The following is a 20,431-nucleotide window of genomic DNA, read 5'->3' as shown; positions in this document are numbered from 1 at the left end:
CTAACAGCACTGTGGGTGTACCTACACCACACGGGGACAAAATCCTAGAACTCCCTCCCTAACAGCACTGTGGGTGTACCTACACCACAGGGACAAAATCCTGGAACCCCCTCCCTAACAGCGCTGTGGGTGTACCTACACCACAGGGACTGCAGCGGCTCAAGAAAGCAGCTCACCCACCACCTTCTCAAGCGGCAATTAGGGATGGGCAATAAATGCTGGGCCCAGCTAGCGATGTCCACGCCCCAAGACTCAACTGATTTGAAGACACATAATCACGTATAACCAAAAGATAAAGATTGGTGAGTTCATGGGAAGCTTTTATTTAGAGATAAGAACAATTCACTACCTCAGGAATGATCTCGTGAGGGTACAATACCCTGTGGACTAGCAAGGACCACACACACATACATGTGTGTGCGCACACACACACACACACACATACAAACACAAAGTGCACAGGAACTCGTGAGGTGACAATGCAGGTTGAAGGTGTTTTAAAATTGGAGGTGACAGCTTCGGTCCGGTTTATCTACACTTGAACGCTACAGAGAGCCTGGAATGCAAGGTACACATGTCTGGTCCAACTACCCTCTCCCTCTGCCCCAATCGATGGGGAGAGCCACTGGCTTAGTCCAGCACCGTTCCTGCTTAGTTTTCCTTGCTGAACATGTAATTGAGCAGGTCAGCTACACGATTGCTGTACGCAAACTCATTATCATACCTGAGGAGCAGAGAGACAAAAACAAGTGGTTAACTATCCTTTCAAATCAACCTCTGCATCTACTACCTCAACCTCCCTTTTACAATACGGAGCCCGGAACTGTGCACAGTGCTCCCAGTGTGGTCTAACCAAGGGATATGGAGACCGGAACTGTGCACAGTGCTCCCAGTGTGGTCTAACCAAGGGATATGGAGACCGGAACTGTGCACAGTGCTCCCAGTGTGGTCTAACCAAGGGATACGGAGACCAGAATTGTGCACAGTGCTCCCAGTGTGGTCTAACCCAGGGATACGGAGACCGGAACTGTGCACAGTGCTCCCAGTGTGGTCTAACCAAGGGATATGGAGACTGGAACTGTGCACAGTGCTCCAAGTGTGGTCTAACCAAGGGATATGGAGACTGGAACTGTGCACAGTGCTCCAAGTGTGGTCTAACCAAGGGATATGGAGACCAGAACTGTGCACAGTGCTCCAAGTGTGGTCTAACCAAGGGATATGGAGACCGGAACTGTGCACAGTGCTCCCAGTGTGGTCTAACCAAGGGATATGGAGACCGGAACTGTGCACAGTGCTCCCAGTGTGGTCTAACCAAGGGATATGGAGACCGGAACTGTGCACAGTGCTCCCAGTGTGGTCTAACCAAGGGATACGGAGACCAGAATTGTGCACAGTGCTCCCAGTGTGGTCTAACCCAGGGATACGGAGACCGGAACTGTGCACAGTGCTCCCAGTGTGGTCTAACCAAGGGATATGGAGACTGGAACTGTGCACAGTGCTCCCAGTGTGGTCTAACCAAGGGATATGGAGACTGGAACTGTGCACAGTGCACCCAGTGTGGTCTAACCAAGGGAAACGGAGACCGGAACTGTGCACAGTGCTCCCAGTGTGGTCTAACCAAGGGATATGGAGACAGGACCTGTGCACAGTGCTCCCAGTGTGGTCTAACCAAGGGATATGGAGACCAGAACTGTGCACAGTGCTCCCAGTGTGGTCTAACCAAGGGATATGGAGACCGGAATTGTGCACAGTGCTCCCAGTGTGGTCTAACCAAGGGATATGGAGACTGGAACTGTGCACAGTGCTCCCAGTGTGGTCTAACCAAGGGATATGGAGACTGGAACTGTGCAGTGCTCCCAGTGTGGTCTAACCAAGGGATATGGAGACCGGAACTGTGCACAGTGCTCCCAGTGTGGTCTAACCAAGGGATATGGAGACCGAACTGTGCACAGTGCTCCCAGTGTGGTCTAACCAAGGGATATGGAGACCGGAACTGTGCACAGTGCTCCCAGTGTGGTCTAACCAAGGGATATGGAGACCGGACCTGTGCACAGTGATCCCAGTGTGGTCTAACCAAGGGATACGGAGACCAGAATTGTGCACAGTGCTCCCAGTGTGGTCTAACCCAGGGATACGGAGACCGGAACTGTGCACAGTGCTCCAAGTGTGGTCTAACCAAGGGATATGGAGACTGGAACTGTGCACAGTGCTCCCAGTGTGGTCTAACCAAGGGATATGGAGACTGGAACTGTGCAGTGCTCCCAGTGTGGTCTAACCAAGGGATATGGAGACTGGAACTGTGCACAGTGCACCCAGTGTGGTCTAACCAAGGGATACGGAGACTGGAACTGTGCACAGTGCTCCCAGTGTGGTCTAACCAAGGGATACGGACACTGGAACTGTGCACAGTGCTCCCAGTGTGGTCTAACCAAGGGAAACGGAGACCGGAACTGTGCACAGTGCTCCCAGTGTGGTCTAACCAAGGGATATGGAGACCGGAACCGTGCACAGTGCTCCCAGTGTGGTCTAACCAAGGGATATGGAGACCGGAACTGTGCACAGTGCTCCCAGTGTGGTCTAACCAAGGGATAAGGAGACTGGAACTGTGCACAGTGCTCCCAGTGTGGTCTAACCAAGGGATATGGAGACCGGAACTGTGCACAGTGCTCCCAGTGTGGTGTAACCAAGGGATATGGAGACTGGAACTGTGCACACTGCTACCAGTGTGGTCTAACCAAGGGATATGGAGACTGGAACTGTGCACAGTGCTCCCAGTGTGTTCTAACCAAGGGATATGGAGACCGGAACTGTGCACAGTGCTCCCAGTGTGGTCCAACCAAGGGATACGGAGACCGGAACTGTGCACAGTGCTCCCAGTGTGGTCTAACCAAGGGGTATGGAGACCGGAACTGTGCACAGTGCTCCCAGTGTGGTCTAATCAAGGGATATGGAGACCGGAACTGTGCACAGTGCTCCCAGTGTGGTCTAACCAAGGGATATGGAGACTGGAACTGTGCACAGTGCTCCCAGTGTGGTCTAACCAAGGGATATGGAGACTGGAACTGTGCACAGTGCTCCCAGTGTGGTCTAACCAAGGGATATGGAGACTGGAACTGTGCACAGTGCTCCCAGTGTGGTCTAACCAAGGGATATGGAGACCGGAACTGTGCACACTGCTACCAGTGTGGTCTAACCAAGGGATATGGAGACCGGAACTGTGCACAGTGCTCCCAGTGTGGTGTAACCAAGGGATATGGAGACTGGAACTGTGCACACTGCTACCAGTGTGGTCTAACCAAGGGATATGGAGACTGGAACTGTGCACAGATGAAGTGAGAGAGACACCAGTAAAAGGGAGATGGGATTCAGATAGGTTGTCGGTCCCAAGCTCCAGGGAATTGACAGATTCCTGAACCAGGTCTTGGTGCGGGGGGGTGGTGTTAGATTGAAATGAGCAGGGCCTGTTGCTGTTTGAACAAGAAACCAGCAAAACCAGCCACCATTTTGTGGGGCAGACTGAACGACGCCCTCCCCGCCCCCACACCGCCCCATCCCTGTGCTCGAGGCACCTCCCAGTGAGGGTCTCTCGAAACAGGCCCGCTGGGAGCTGCAGGAGGTGCCGGAGGGGCTGTCAGCGCGTTCGAGGGCGTCTGGTCAATACTCACCAGCTGATGAGCTTGACAAAGTTGTCGTTGAGAGAGATCCCAGCGCCAGCATCGAAGATGGAGGAGTGAGTGTCACCCACAAAGTCAGTGGACACCACCTGCATTGGGAAGACAGGTAGTGTCAGGAGTCCGGTCATTTCACCCCTCCCATCCCCCCGAACGCCTGTCACACCCCAACACCCCCCCCGCCACCAAACACCCAACACCGTCCCGCCCAACGCTCACCGCCACTACTCCGCGCCCAACGCCCACCGCCACTACCCCGCCCCCAACGCCACTACCCCGCCCCCAACGCCACTACCCCGCCCCCAACGCTCACCGCCACTACCCCGCCCCCAACGCCCACCGCCACTACCCCGCCCCCAACGCCCAACGCCACTACCCCGCCCCCAACGCCCAACGCCACTACCCCGCCCCCAACACCCACCGCCACTACCCCGCCCCCAACACCCACCGCCACTACCCCGCCCCCACCGCCACTACCCCGCCCCCAACGCCCACCGCCACTACCCCGCCCCCAACGCCCACCGCCACTACCCCGCCCCCAACGCCACTACCCTGCCCCCAACGCCCACCGCCACTACCCCGCCCCCAACGCCCACCGCCACTACCCCGCCCCCAACGCCCACCGCCACTACCCCGCCCCCAACATCCACCGCCACTACCCCGCCCCAACACCCACCGCCACTACCCCGCCCCCAACACCCACCGCCACTACCCCGCCCCCAACACCCACCGCCACTACCCCGCCCCCAACACCCACCGCCACTACCCCGCCCCCAACACCCACCGCCACTACCCCGCCCCCAACACCAACGCCACTACCCCGCCCCAACACCCAACGCCACTACCCCCGCCCCCAACACCCACCGCCACTACCCCGCCCCAAACACCACTACCCCGCACATCACCCCCCCCAACACCACTACCCCGCACATCACCCCCCCCAACACCACTACCCCGCACATCACCCCCCCAACACCACTACCCCGCACATCACCCCCCCCAACTCACTACCCCGCACATCACCCCCCCCAACACCACTACCCCCGCACATCACCCCCCCCCAACACCACTACCCCGCACATCACCCCCCCCAACACCACTACCCGCACATCACCCCCCCAACACCACTACCCCGCACATCACCCCCCCAACACCACTACCCCGCACATCACCCCCCCAACACCACTACCCCGCACATCACCCCCCCAACACCACTACCCCGCACATCACCCCCCCCAACACCACTACCCTGCACATCACCCCCCCAACACCACTACCCTGCACATCACCCCCCCAACAACACTACCCTGCACATCACCCCCCCAACAACACTACCCTGCACATCACCCCCCCCAACAACACTACCCTGCACATCACCCCCCCAACGCCACTACCCCGCACATCACCCCCCCCAACACCACTACCCCGCACATCACCCCCCCCAACACCACTACCCCGCACATCACCCCCCCCCAACACCACTACCCCGCACATCACCCCCCCCAACACCACTACCCTGCACATCACCCCCCCAACGCCACTACCCCCGCACATCACCCCCCCCAACACCACTACCCCGCACATCACCCCCCCCAACACCACTACCCCGCACATCACCCCCCCCAACACCACTACCCCACACATCACCCCCCCAACACCACTACCCTGCACATCACCCCCCCAACGCCACTACCCCGCACATCACCCCCCCCCAACGCCACTACCCCGCACATCACCCCCCCCAACACCACTACCCTGCACATCACCCCCCCCAAACACCACTACCCTGCACATCACCCCCCCCAAACACCACTACCCCGTACATCACCCCCCCCAACACCACTACGCCGCACATCACCCCCCCCAACACCACTACCCCGCACATCACCCCCCCCAACACCACTACCCCGCACATCACACCCCCAACACCACTACCCCGCACATCACACCCCCAACACCACTACCCCGCACATCACCCCCCCCAACACCACTACCCCCGCACATCACCCCCCCAACACCACTACCCCGCACATCACCCCCCCCAACACCACTACCCCGCACATCACCCCCCCAACACCACTACCCCGCACATCACCCCCCCCAACACCACTACCCTGCACATCACCCCCCCCAACACCACTACCCTGCACATCACCCCCCCAACACCACCGGACCTCCCAAAGCGTTCCACAGCCAACGAGGGGCTCTCCCTGAACCGTGTGCCCTGTTGTAATGTAGGAAACCCGGCAGCTCCTTGTCGCACAGCAAGATCCCACAAACTGCGGTGTGACAATGACCCAGGTCACCTGTTTTTTTTTTTTTGAAGTGATGTCGGTCGAGGGATAAATATCGTCCCCAGGGACACCGGGGAGAACTCAGAGCCCCCACACCCCCCCCAACCCCCAGCCTCTCTGCTCTTCTCCCAAATAGTGGCCATGGGATCTTTCACACTCAGCCCGAGGGTGGCAGAAGGGGGCCTCGATTTAAACGTTTTAAACGGAATAAGGCTCCTCCGGCAGAGCGGCACCCCCCTGCCCCGCTCAACGCTCCAGCAGCGCGGCGCTCCCTCAGCGCTTTACTCACCCAGGCAATTGGTTAGGCAGGGAGCTGAAGGGTTTAAACATGGTGCCTGGGCTTGGCGTGTATTAATAAGAGGCAGGATTCCTGTTGGCTGGCACAGCTAGTGCCCCTATCTTCAACGTTGTGCCTAGATATTCCCAGCAGCCTCAATCCCTGCCTCCCATTCGGATCCCTCGTTTCCCATTATTACCGCTGTGTTCTGATCCCCGAACCCACCACCCCCAAACCCCAGCCTTCAGGGAGCGAGGCCGCTGGCACTGGGCTACCTGATGGTCCGTGTATCCCAGGATTCCTTTCAGAGGCCCCTCCGATGCTTTCTTCATCGCTTCCTTGATCTCGGCGTAGGAGGCTGGCTTCGTGAGACGACAGGTCAGATCCACGACGGACACATCAGCTACTGGCACACGGAATGCCATCCCGGTCAGCTTACTAGACACAGAGACAGGGACCCACACAGAGACCCACACAGAGACACAGACACAGAGAACAAGCCATTCAGTATCAAAAAAGCTCTCAGTCGCTAATCACAAAGTATGTCTGCCCAATATCTCCCCTGAATCTATTGATTCGACATCTATAAAATGGGTGCACCATCTTCAACGTTCACTCCCTCCACCACCGACGCACAGTAGCAGCAGTGTGTGTACCATCTACAAGATGCACCGCAGCAACTCACCAAGGCTCCCGCGACAGCACCTTCCAAACCTGCGACCTCTACCATCTAGAAGGACGAGGGCAGCAGACACATGGGGAGCACCACCACCTGGAAGTTCCCCTCCGAGCCACTCACCATCCTGACTTGGAAATATATCGGCCGTTCCTTCACTGTCACTGGGGCAAAATCCTGGAACTCCCTCCCTAACAGCGCTGTGGGTGTACCTACACCACAGGGGACAAAATCCTGGAACTCCCTCCCTAACAGCGCTGTGGGTGTACCTACACCACACGGACAAAATCCTGGAACTCCCTCCCTAACAGCGCTGTGGGCGTACCTACACCACACGGGGACAAAATCCTGGAACTCCCTCCCTAACAGCGCTGTGGGTGTACCTACACCACACGGACAAAATCCTGGAACTCCCTCCCTAACAGCGGTGTGGGTGTACCTACACCACACGGACAAAATCCTGGAACTCCCTCCCTAACAGCGCTGTGGGTGTACCTACACCACAGGGGACAAAATCCTGGAACTCCCTCCCTAACAGCGCTGTGGGTGTACCTACACCACATGGACAAAATCCTGGAACTCCCTCCCTAACAGCGCTGTGGGTGTACCTACACCACATGGACAAAATCCTGGAACTCCCTCCCTAACAGCACTGTGGGTGTACCTACACCACAGGGGACAAAATCCTGGAACTCCCTCCCTAACAGCACTGTGGGTGTACCTACACCACACGGACAAAATCCTGGAACTCCCTCCCTAACAGCGCTGTGGGTGTACCTACACCACATGGACAAAATCCTGGAACTCCCTCCCTAACAGCGCTGTGGGTGTACCTACACCACATGGACAAAATCCTGGAACTCCCTCCCTAACAGCACTGTGGGTGTACCTACACCACAGGGGACAAAATCCTGGAACTCCCTCCCTAACAGCGCTGTGGGTGTACCTACACCACAGGGACAAAATCCTGGAACTCCCTCCCTAACAGCGCTGTGGGTGTACCTACACCACAGGGACAAAATCCTGGAACTCCCTCCCTAACAGCGGTGTGGGTGTACCTACACCACACGGACAAAATCCTGGAACTCCCTCCCTAACAGCGCTGTGGGTGTACCTACACCACAGGGGACAAAATCCTGGAACTCCCTCCCTAACAGCGCTGTGGGTGTACCTACACCACATGGACAAAATCCTGGAACTCCCTCCCTAACAGCGCTGTGGGTGTACCTACACCACATGGACAAAATCCTGGAACTCCCTCCCTAACAGCACTGTGGGTGTACCTACACCACAGGGGACAAAATCCTGGAACTCCCTCCCTAACAGCACTGTGGGTGTACCTACACCACACGGACAAAATCCTGGAACTCCCTCCCTAACAGCGCTGTGGGTGTACCTACACCACATGGACAAAATCCTGGAACTCCCTCCCTAACAGCGCTGTGGGTGTACCTACACCACATGGACAAAATCCTGGAACTCCCTCCCTAACAGCACTGTGGGTGTACCTACACCACAGGGGACAAAATCCTGGAACTCCCTCCCTAACAGCACTGTGGGTGTACCTACACCACAGGGACTGCAGCGGCTCAAGAAGGCAGCTCACCCACCACCTTCTCAAGGGGCAATTATGGATGGGCAATAAACACTGGGCCCAGCCAGTAAAGCCCACACCCCTGTGAATGCAGTACTAGAACCAACCTTAACTCTACAGGTTGCTCCCCATCAGAATGAGTGAAGTCTGTAGGTTCTCTGTTATCCAACAATAAGGGGTAAGGAGTTGGAGGAGGTCAGTGACCCTTCGAGCCTGCCTTGCCATTCAATGAGATCATGGCTGATCGGATTGTGGCTTTAACTCCACTTTCCTGACTGTCCCCCTATTCCCCTTGACTCCCTCACCCATCAAAAATCTGTCTAACTCAGCCTTGAATCTGTTCACTGACCCAGTGTGCTGCTCCCTGGGGAACAGATTCCACAGACGAACCACCCTCTGAGAGAAGCAATTCTCCGTCTTAAATTAGAGACCCCTTATCCTGAAGCTGTGCCCCCCACCTCGTTCTAGATTCCCCCAAGAGGGGAAACATCCGCCCAGCACCCACCCTGTCGAGCCCTCGCTCAGAATCCGATATGTTTCAATAAGATCGCCTCTCACTCTTCTAAACTCCAATGGACACAGGCCCAACCTGCTCAACCTGTCCTCATAAGACAAACCCCCCCATCCCAGGAACCAGCCCAGTGAACCTTCTCTGAACAGCCTCCAACGCGGGTCTCTCCCTCCTTGAGTAAGGAGACCAGAACTGTCCACAGTGCTCCAGGTGTGGTCTCACCAACACCCTCCTGTAAAGTTGTGGCTCGGCTCCCATTACTTTTAAACTCCATCCCCCTCCCAATAAAGACCAGCATTCCACTTGCCCTCTTGACCACTTGCTGCATCTGGATACTAACTTTTCCCTGATTCATGTACCAGGACGCCCGGATCCCTCTGCACCTCCCAGTCCTGCAGCCTCTCTCCGTTCAGCTGCCTTGCTATCGCGTCCAGCCCGAGCGGACAGCCTCACCCTCTCCCGACTCTCGAGGGCACTCAAAACAATCCAAAAAAAAAAAAAGAGGCAACAGAGGGCGGTGGGGGGGTGGGGTGGGGGGGGAGCTGCAGCCAGCGGGGATTCAGCCGTTGGTCACCTACCCGTTCAGCTCTGGGATGACTTTGCCCACAGCTTTGGCAGCGCCGGTCGATGCTGGGATGATGTTCTGGTGAGCACCTCGCCCATCGCGCCAGGCCTTGGCAGAAGGCCCATCCACCGTCTTCTGAGTGGCAGTGTAAGCGTGAACGGTCGTCTGTCATCCGGCAGCACAACGGAGGAGAGAAAGATCGGTTACGCAAAAGCCCCAACACGCTCAAACCCCCCTTCATTCCCTTTTCACTGAGCCGCAACAGCACAGGAACAGGCCATTCAGCCCATCTCCTCCGTGCTGGTGTTCCTGCTCCACACCAGCCTCCTCCCACACCACCCCTCCATCTCACCCCATCCCCATACCCTTCTATTCCTCTCTCCCCCTCGTGTGTTAATCCAGCTTCCCCCTTAAACACATCGACACTATTCACCTCGACCGCTCCCTGTGGGAGTGAGTCCCACATTCTCCCCCACTCTCTGGGTAAAGAAGTTTCTCCTGAATTCCCCCATTGGGTTTATGAGTGACGATCTCATATCGATGGTTACCTGGCTCTGATCTATCCTGGTCTAAACGGGAAGAATGTGCAGGGTTAGGGGGCGGAGACAGGAGAATAGGATGCAGTGAGTTGCTCATTCAGAGAGCTGGAGCTGGTACAGACACAATGGGCTGAATGGCCTCCTTCTGCACTGCAACAATTCTGTTGCTGTATTAGATCAATACCGAGCACTATCTTAGCTCCACCCGCCTGGGTTCTGTCACCCTTAACCCCACCGCCCCCTCCCCGACCCAACAAAAATCCCACCATCTCAGTTTTGAAATTTACAATTGACCCCTCCCAGTCTTGACAGGTTCTTGGTTGGGGGAGGGAGGGGGGGCGGTTTCCAGATTTCCACCCCCCCCCCCCACCTTTGTGTGAGGAAGTGCTTCCTGACAATACCCCCTGAACAGCTTGATTCCAATTTTAATGTTCTGCCCCCTTGTTCTGGTCTCACCACCGCCCCCCACCCCCTCCCGCCCCAACTAGGGGCAATAGTTTCTCTCTATCGACCCCATTGAATTCTTGAATCACCTTAAACCCCCCCCTCGATTTAGATCACCCCTTAATCTTCGAGACTCGAGGGAACACAAGCCTGGTCCTGGGTAACCTGCCCTCCCACCCAAAGTCATCCTGACTTAATTCTGGGCGATAGCTCAGGTCCTCTCTGACCTGACCATCGAACTCAAGTCATTGCCCGCTGGCTGTGCTCGGTCTGCTTGCAATACCAGTAAGGATGTTGCTCAGGTCTGCTCTGCTGTGTTACAACATGAGCTAGCCTGTCTCCACAGCCTCCTGGCACCAGACTGAGGCCGCGCCCTCGCAAACTCTTTTGGGGTTGAATTTTAACTCATCGCGTCGAGTGAACCAGCCACTCCGGCTCGCGGTCAGACCCACCATCAAACCCTCGACAATTCCAAAGTTATCCTCGATGACCTTCGCGAGAGGGGCAAGGCAGTTAGTCGTGCAGGATGCGTTGCTGGAGAGAGAGAAGAGAGAGAGAGAGAGGGAGGAGAGAGAGAGAGATAGAGACGGAGGAGGGAGAGGGAGAGAGAGGGAGAGTGAGAGAGGAGAGAGAGGAGAGAGAGGAGAGAGAGGAGAGAGAGGAGAGAGAGGAGAGAGAGGAGAGAGAGGAGAGAGAGGAGAGAGAGGAGAGAGAGGAGAGAGAGTGGAGAGATAGAGGAGAGAGAGAGGAGAGAGAGAGAGGAGAGAGAGAGGAGGAGGGTGAGAGGAGAGAGTTAAAGAGAGAGGAGAGAGAAGGAGGAGAGAGAGGAGGGGAGAGAGTGGAGAGATAGAGGAGAGAGAGGAGAGAGAGAGGAGAGAGAGGAGGAGGGAGAGAGGAGAGGAGAGAGAGAGCAGGAGAGTGAGAGGAGGAGAGAGAGGAGAGAGAGGAGAGAGAGAGAGGAGAGAGAGAGGAGAGAGAGAGAGAGAGGAGAGAGAGGAGAGAGAGGAGAGAGAGGAGAGAGAGGAGGAGAGAGAGAGGAGAGAGAGAGGAGAGAGAGGAGAGAGAGGAGAGAGAGGAGAGAGAGGAGAGAGGGGAGAGAGAGGAGAGAGAGGAGAAAGAGAGAGAGGAGAGGAGAGCGCGAGGCAGAGGAGAGGAGAGAGATAGATAGAGGGAGGAGAGAGAGAGAGAGGGAGGAGAGAGAGAGAGAGGAGAGAGAGAGGAGAGAGAGAGAGAGAGAGAGAGGAGAGAGAGAGAGAGAGAGGAGAGAGAGGAGAGAGAGACAAATTGTGGAACATCAGTATTACAACATCAGAGTCCATCTTGCATCAGTTCCTATTTCAACATCTCCCTCTACAAGTTCCTCAGAAACAATTGACAAACTACCCCGCTGGCACCGAATCCGCTCTCTCTCTCTCTCTCTGTCTGTGCCACACCCCAGCTCTCTGCAGATACCCTTCCCACCAGCCACCAGCCAAGGAGACGCCTCGGGCTGGACCCGACACCGGGACCCAGTCCGGACCATGAGCTTGTACATCACCCCGAGCTCGGGGTCCAGCTCGGGCCACACCCACGAGAGGAGCCCTGTCACCAGTGTCGTGGCTCTGTCACTGAACAGACAATCCCGAGGGCGAGGGTTTATAACCCCCGCTGGCAGCTTGCTAAATATAACCGATGGGATGAGCACGAGCGCAGCGTGAAGCGGGGAGAGATTGCTTAGAGAAACCGGGGTTCAAGGAGGCAGCACCGGCTCCACCACCGCCTTCTCGAGGGGTAATTAGGGGATGGGCGCAGGTCAGCCAAGGAATTCAGCCAATCGAGGCCCACATGACAAGGTCAGGAGCCGCCGGCCTCGACCAGTCCGAGCGTGGGAACTCTCAACGATCCGATTGGTTCAAAACAAGGGAGACAAGGAGGCCGCCAGGTGCTGAACTTTGACCCGACCCCCACAGTGGTGGGACCAATCCCACCAGCTAGCCAATCGGCATCGCCCCTTCTCCGCACTCAAAACCGACCTCATTCTCTCCCCCACTCCCCCCACCTCCCAACCACACACACACACACACACACACACACACACCAACCCCACCTTGGTCATCGTCACCTCGGGGGGGGGTGGTTTGTTGCTAACCTGACATCCCTCCCCTGACCCTCGAGGCAGATACTCACCTCACGATGCTCATGCTGGACGGATCATACTTGTCCTCGTTCACTCCCATCACGAACATGGGGGCGTCAGGAGAAGGAGCAGTGACCACCACACGCTTTGCTCCACCTTGTAAGTGTAACTGAAACACAAAAAATACCCCCACAGTGGGCAGGGGGTGGGGGGGGGGGTGGTGGTGGGAAACACACTCACTGGGCACATCGACAACAGAGGCAACATCCTAGGCTCAAAAGACCCCCACCAGGGGAGACCCAAAGCTCCCCAGGTCAGGCACAACCACCCTTCGCTGAGCGGAGAGGTGGGTAACGTCCCTGGACTGTAACCCAGAGGCCCGGGCTGATGCTTCAGGGGGACACGGGTTCAAATCCCACCCCGGCCGCTGGTGGAATTTAAATTCAACTAATAACTGAGAGCGAGTCTCAGTTTCATGGTCACCGTGAAACTATCATCGATTGACGTAAAAAAAAAAACAACCCCCATCTGGGTCGCTCATGTCCCTTTCGCGGGGGAGGGAAATCTGCCCATCCTTACCCGGTCTGGGGCTACATGTGACTCCGGACCCCACACAGTCACGTGGTTGACTCTGAACTGCCCCTCTGAGATGACCCAGCAAGCCCCACTCAGTTCAAGGGCAATTAGGGATGGGCAACAAAGGTTGGCCTTGCCAGTGAAGCCCGCACCCCATTAAAGTTTAAAAAGGGGAAGATAAATCTACCACCGGAGTGTCCCGGCCAGTATCTCAGATTCCATATTCTGCTCGAAGGCCCAAGAGCCAACCTTCAAAGGGAAGGGAGCAGCTCTCCAGACTCTGCTCAGCAACTCATGGTCAGCCTTGCAGCTTGAGCCCTCACAGACACCATCCTTGGCCTCTGTACCAACTTATGCACGTATACAGGCAGCACTCACTCAGCCTTGTGGGCATCTACCTCCGGTTCACCCTGTAACAAACATAGCCCATTATTACTCCCAGTAATGTGCAACAGGCTCGAGGGGGTCTGAATGGGGCCTCCTCCTGTTCCTGGGTAACAGGCTCGAGGGGGCTGAATGGGGCCTCCTCCTGTTCCTGTGTGACAGGCTCGAGGGGGCTGAATGGGCCTCCTCCTGGTCCTCATACTCTGTCTATTGGGAGGCAACCACTACCAAAACCCCTGTGAGGTTTCAGTCTCCTCCCACCTCCCCCCACCGAAAGCCCTTGCCCTTGCCCCAGCTCCCCCCCCACCACCCCACAGTTGTCAGCATGCGGGTGACTAACTTACCGAAGCTTTCTCCACACTCAGGAACACTCCAGTGGACTCCACAATGTACAGAGCTCCAGAGTCGCCCCAGGGAATTTCCGCTGGTTTCATGCTACAGGAAGACAGAGGCCAGAGAGATAAACACGTGGACTAGGTTCAGGCATTTCCCTCTCCTCCCAGTAACCGTTGTCAGGTTGTAATGAGCTTTTGAGGACAGTATGCATGACTAGAGGTCGATGAAGGGCTGAAGCCTCCCTTTGCAATTTGAAAATGGAAACGATGAAACATAAAGCATAAAATTTTAAAGTGGGTGCAGGAGAGAGAGACCTGGAGGTATATGTACACTGTAGGGAAAAAATATCTTTTAATTTCTGTTGGACTGTACACACACACACACACACACACACACACACACACACACACACACACACACACACACACACACACACACACACACACACAGACACACACACACAGACACACACACACAGACACACACACACAGACACACACACACAGACACACAGACACACACAGACACACAGACACACACAGACACACAGACACACAGACACACACAGACACACACAGACACAGACACACACACAGACACACACACAGACACACACACACAGACACACACACACAGACACACACACACAGACACACACACACAGACACACAGACACACACAGACACACACAGACACAGACACACACACAGACACACACACACAGACACACACACACAGACACACACACACAGACACACACAGACACACACAGACACACACACACAGACACACAGACACACACACACAGACACACACACACAGACACACAGAGACACACAGAGACACACAGAGACACACAGAGACTCTATTGGAATGACCTTTGTGCCCTTCAGCTGAGCTGTTCATGGATCAAAGGCTAATTTTTAGAAGAGAAAACAATAATGATCTCTCCTTTGTTCTCTTCAGGGCACAGGAGTCACACCTAACCCGTTGTGAGGTTCCCGCAGGCCAGGGCGTTTCGGCGGCTGTAATTAGTTTATACAGAAAGATTTTCCAAAGCGATTTCCACAACCTCGGGACATTCCGAAGAGAATCAGTCATTGGAGGAGTGCAGATTGTAAAAAAAAAACGCTGTTACAACGTAGGAAACAACACAGCTGAATCTGCTAGCAGCGAGTTCCCGACAAGCAGTAATGACTCTGCTCATCTGTGTCTGCTCCCCCCGACACCCCCCCCAACGCTCCTCCACCCCACTCCCCCCAACCCTGCGGTTTGAATACTGATAGCAAATGTGATAATGACCCAGACTGTGGGATCTTACTGTGCACAAATTGGCTCCTGGGTTTCCTACATTACAAGATTGACCACATTTCAACATCAAAGTCCTTCAGCCATTCGGGATGTTCTCAGTCAGTCATTCCGGCACAGTGAGGCCATTCAGCCCATCGACTCCGTGCTGTCTCTCTGCAGAGCAATCCAGTCAGTCCCATTCCACCCCCCCCTCCCCGCTCTATCCCCGTGTCCCTGTGAGTTTATTTCCCCTCGAACGTCCATCCAATTTCCTTTTGAAATCGTTCACCGTCTCCGCTCCCACCCTCCTCGTGGGCAGCGAGTTCCAGCTCATCACCACTCGCTGGGTAAAAAAGTTCCTCCTCACATCCACCACCCCCCCCCCGCCCAAAACCTTCAATCTGTGTCCCCCAGTCCTTGTACCATCAGCTCATGGCAACAGCTTCTCTTTGTCTACCTGATCTAAACCCGTCATCATCTTGTACACCTCGATCAGATCCCCCCCTCAATCTCCTCTGCTCCGAGGAGAACAAACCCCAGCTTCTCCAACCCAACCTTGTAGCTAAAATCCCTCATCCCCTGGACCCCATTCCGCTCAACCTCCTCCCCACCCTCTCAAGGACCCCTCACTCCCTCCCCAAAGTGAGGTGACCGGAACTGGACACGGCATCGCTCTCGCTGTGTGACCTTAACCCCAGACCTTGAACCGGAGGTGAAGAATTCTGTCGTCATTTACCCCCCACCCCCGACCCCACGGTGTCTGAAAACAGGCGGGTTCTCTGTACTGCCCTGGCAACCAAAACCCTCTCAGGACAGTGGGGGGGGGGCATCTCACCTACCCCCCCGCTGGTGACAGGTTGTGTGTGGGGGGGGGGGAAGAAGAGGGGGCAAAGTTCTCTCGCTCCAAAAGCTACCGCAGAGAGAGTTTTCCCACAATTAAGCCTTTGGGTGCAACACACACTCGCACACACACACTCGCACACACACACTCGCGCACACACACTCGCGCACACACACACTCGCGCACACACACTCGCGCACACACACTCGCGCACACACACTCGCGCACACACACACTCGCACACACACACTCGCACACACACACTCACACACACACTCACACACACACTCACACACACACTCACACACACACTCACACACACACACTCACACACACACTCACACACACACTCACACACACACTCACACACACACTCACACACACACTCACACACACACACTCACACACACACACTCACACACACACTCACACACACACACTCACACACACACTCACACACACACTCACACACACACTCACACACACACACTCACACACACACTCACACACACACACACACACACACACTCACACACACACTCACACACACACACTCACACACACACTCACACACACACTCACACACACACTCACACACACACACTCACACACACACTCACACACACACTCACACACACACTCACACACACACTCACACACACACTCACTCACACACTCACACACACACTCACACACACACTCACACACACACTCACACACACACTCACACACACACTCACACACACACTCACACACAGACACACACACACACACACACACACACACACACACACACTCACACACACACTCACACACACACTCACACACACACTCACACACACACTCACACACACACTCACACACACACTCACACACACACTCACACACACACACACACACACACACACACTCACACACACACACACACACTCACACACTCACACACACACTCACACACTCACACACACACTCACACACACTCACACACACTCACACACACACGTTGCTCGGTTGCTTTGATGACCAAGCTCCCAGGAATGCTGAGGCCTCATCCACAGCGGAGACAGACGCACAAAAGGGATTAAAAAATCGGCTTCCAGTGAAAGAGAGAAAAGGGGGTAGGGAGAGAGAGGGGGTCCCCTGGAGCGGTGAGCGACTGGTGTGCAGTGATCCAGGAGGGAATGCCGCTCGTCATCAGCTGCTCGCTCTCTCCCATTCCGAAGGTCGGAGCTTCCAGCAACTAAATCGACCCTCAGACCACGGCGGTAGTTTGGTGGGGCGGGGGGGGGTGGGTGGGGAGCGCGAATTGGGACGGACAAATAAATAATTGGCCGTGGGGTTAACAGTGAGGGTGGAAGCCGTGGGAAGATGGGAGATAGACTGGTCAGTGGGGGGGGGGGGATCCGACTGCACAGAAAGAGTCCACGCCCGCAGGTCCCAGCAGGTGACCGGACAGTGAGATCCCACAGCACCGAGTGGTCAGCCTCCTTTATCGCCCAAGGCTTTTTTTAAAGAGAGAGTGTCAGAGCCGGGGACTGTATAAAACGCCAGCCGGGCCACAGCTAGAGCCTACCGCCTTGTCCGGTAAAGCACACGGGGCCAAGTGGGGAGGCCGGATTCTGGGGTCTCACCCAAAGCCCGGAGACCTGCACGCCGCAGACTGGACGCGATGGCACCGGGAAAAGGGTGCAAGAGGACGCGGCCGGGACTTGGGGGGATTTTGGCAAGGAGGAACGGCTGGACAAGAGGCAGCCGAGGGGAGATTCGGTCAAAGCGCGTGAAACGAGGAGGGGCTTGGTGCCTTGGATTCGGGAGGAGCTAATTCTGTCGGAGGGGGGTTAAGTAAAAACAGGGAGGGGTGGGTCAGGGTTAAAAGAATGAGGGTGGGGTGGGGTTTGGGACTCACTACCCGGCAGGAGGGAAGAGGCAGGAACCCTCATCGCAAGTTTTAAAAAAAAAAAAGTACTCGCTTGAAGCGTGGTGAGGTGCAGGGCTAACAGCAAGCCAGCGCAGGGCGGAGCGGGTTCAGCCGAGTAGCTCCTGGAGGACTGGCAACAATGCCAATGGGCCAAATGGACTCCGGACGGATTTGCCAGGGATTCGGCCCCCGCTCCAGAGACTGCAGCCAGCCCCCCCAAGGGAGTGCCGCCTTGCCGGAGGGAGGGCAGGAATCCAGTGATTCTCCCCCACCCCCGCCACGATTACTTACCACTGGAAGACTGAAATCGGGTGCCCGTCCACCACCAGCTTCCCATCCTCAGTTTGCACCTCTCCACGGTAACGGCCGTGAGTCGAGTCATACTTGAACATGTAGGCCTTGGGGGAGAAGAAGTCACCCATCAGATCAGCAGCAGCGGCAAACACGAGGCGAGCGGGTGACACGCTCCCCGCCGGGACTTAACCTCCCCCTCCCCTTCCCCCCCCACAAGGCGCCTGCGGGGCGGGATTGGCAGGGCCTACGGGCAGTGTCCCTCCCCACCACCCCCCCCACCCCCCAACACACGGCCCAACGCCCAGGGTCACGGGGTTGGGTGGGCACTGAAACATGTGGGGCGTCTCTGGGATCGGGGGGGGGCATGGGGGAGGGGGGAAATGGGACGCGGAGGGCGTGGGGTAATCCAAACGCCCCCCCCCACCCCCCCAACCTTCGCCACCGGCGCTGGGGGAATCAGATCCCACCCGGCACCGCCCACGCCAGAAGGGCATCGGGCAACTGGGCCTCCTGAGAGAGACCGAGCAAGGGGCCAACTGCGAGGCCAACGCTCCCAGAACATTCCATGGGGGCCTTAGCAACCAGGAGGGGGATGGCGTCGCGACAACTCTTTGGACATCGTGTGACCTTTCGCCTCCCAATGTACCAAATCCACCACCGCCCCCCCCCACCCCCAACCCCAACCCCGTACAAGACTGGACCCTCTCTCTCTCTCACCATGTAGTTCAGGTCAATGAAGGGGTCATTGATGGCCACCACATGAATTCCCTTGTCCAGACAGGCCCTCAAGACCAACCGTCCGATACGGCCAAAGCTGTAAAGGCACACAAAGACAGCCAAGTGACCAACGAGCAAGTCAGCAATGCACTCTTGAACTTTAACCTCTAACCCACAGAGCACACAACCCAACAGGGGGGGGGTGTTTACAATAATGAACGGCTTGCGATGGGTAGACGTGGGGGGTTGGGGTTGGGGTGTGGGGGGTGGTGGGGTGGGGGGGGGGCGGTGTGTGGAAGAGACCAGAACTAGGGGGCCATCGATATGAGATCGTCACTAATAAACCCAATGGGGGAATTCAGGAGAAACCTCTTTACCCAGGGAGTGGGGGAGTATGTGGGACTCGCTCCCACGGGGAGTGGTCGAGGTGAATAGCGTCGATGTGTTTAAGGGGGAAGCTGGATAAACACGTGAGGGGGAGAGAGGAATAGAAGGGTATGGGGATGGGGTGAGATGGAGAGGGGGGGTGGGAGGAGGCTGGTGTGGAGTAGGAACACCAGCACGGAGCAGATGGGCCGAATGGCCTGGTTCTGTGTTGTATATCCGATATAATCCAACATAGTTGTTTATATTGGAGGGATCTGTTTCCAGTAACAGGAGGGTCGGTAACCAGAGGGACACAGATTGAAGAGAATCGGGGAAAAGGACCAGAGGGGGGAGGAGATGAGGAGGATTATTTTTTGACACAGCAAGTTGTTGTGATCTGGAAGGCGCTGCCTGAAAGGGCGGTGGAAGCAGATTCAATAGGAACTTTCAAAAACAGGGGGGAATTGGAGAAATACTCGAAGGGGGATAGAATTTGCAGGTCTGTGGGGGGGGAAAGAGCTTGTGGGGGGGCGGGGGGGAGACACCAATTGGATAGACCTTTCAAAGAGCCAGCAGGGGAACGATGGGCTGAATGGCCTCCACTTGAGCTGTGTTATGCCCCTTTACATTGGGGTCTTCAATCACTTTGACTTTCACCACTTACCCATTAATTCCAACTGCCAGTTCTCCCATTGTGGTTCGCAAAGTGATTCAGACAGATCTGCAAGAGAAACCAAAGGGTTTTTTTTTTTAAAAGTGTTAATTAGACATCCGGTCAAGACCAGCACAATAACGAATCCCCACTTCTACAGTTCCTCATCTCTGGGCTTCGAGTGAGACCCAGAATCCGGTCTTCCTCCTTCACCACGTGGGCTTAATAGACAATACAGCCTCTACCCAAATACAACAGCCCTGCGTTTATATAGCACCTTTACGGTAACGAAGACTTGGAGGAGCGAGAGCGAGAGGCTCGGGGAGGGAATTCCAGAGCTCAGGGACCGCCCCCCGCCCCCCCGCCCCCA

At 56.1% G+C, this 20,431-nt stretch overlaps 1 protein-coding gene across 1 annotated transcript; it reads right to left on the bottom strand.

The window, feature by feature from the left end:
- Nucleotides 1-303: 303 nt before the first annotated feature.
- On the bottom strand, nt 304-20,139 carry gapdhs (glyceraldehyde-3-phosphate dehydrogenase, spermatogenic). Its single transcript, XM_041181174.1, has 10 exons — nt 20,074-20,139; nt 19,044-19,140; nt 18,324-18,430; nt 13,992-14,082; nt 12,738-12,856; nt 11,024-11,105; nt 9,602-9,753; nt 6,518-6,680; nt 3,666-3,763; nt 304-724 (listed from the first exon to the last, which is right to left on the bottom strand). The coding sequence occupies exons 1-10, from the start codon at nt 20,100-20,102 to the stop codon at nt 652-654; spliced, it is 1,011 nt and encodes a 336-aa protein (XP_041037108.1). The 5' UTR covers nt 20,103-20,139; the 3' UTR covers nt 304-651.
- Between the last annotated feature and the right edge of the window lie 292 nt (nt 20,140-20,431).

This window comes from Carcharodon carcharias, assembly GCF_017639515.1.
Source record: "Carcharodon carcharias isolate sCarCar2 chromosome 29 unlocalized genomic scaffold, sCarCar2.pri SUPER_29_unloc_2, whole genome shotgun sequence".
NCBI lineage: Eukaryota > Metazoa > Chordata > Chondrichthyes > Lamniformes > Lamnidae > Carcharodon > Carcharodon carcharias.
Note: the sequence above shows the minus strand (reverse complement) of the source record. Positions and strands in the feature narration are given on the sequence as shown.

Coding starts and splice junctions, on each gene's coding strand:
- gapdhs (XM_041181174.1), bottom strand. CDS start 20,102: ATGGGAGAACTGGCAGTTGGAATTAATGG. Junction 19,141..20,073: donor CTGGCAGTTGGAATTAATGG/GTAAGTGGTGAA, acceptor GTGCCTTTACAG/CTTTGGCCGTATCGGACGGT. Junction 11,106..12,737: donor TCCAGCATGAGCATCGTGAG/GTGAGTATCTGC, acceptor CTCTCTCTCCAG/CAACGCATCCTGCACGACTA.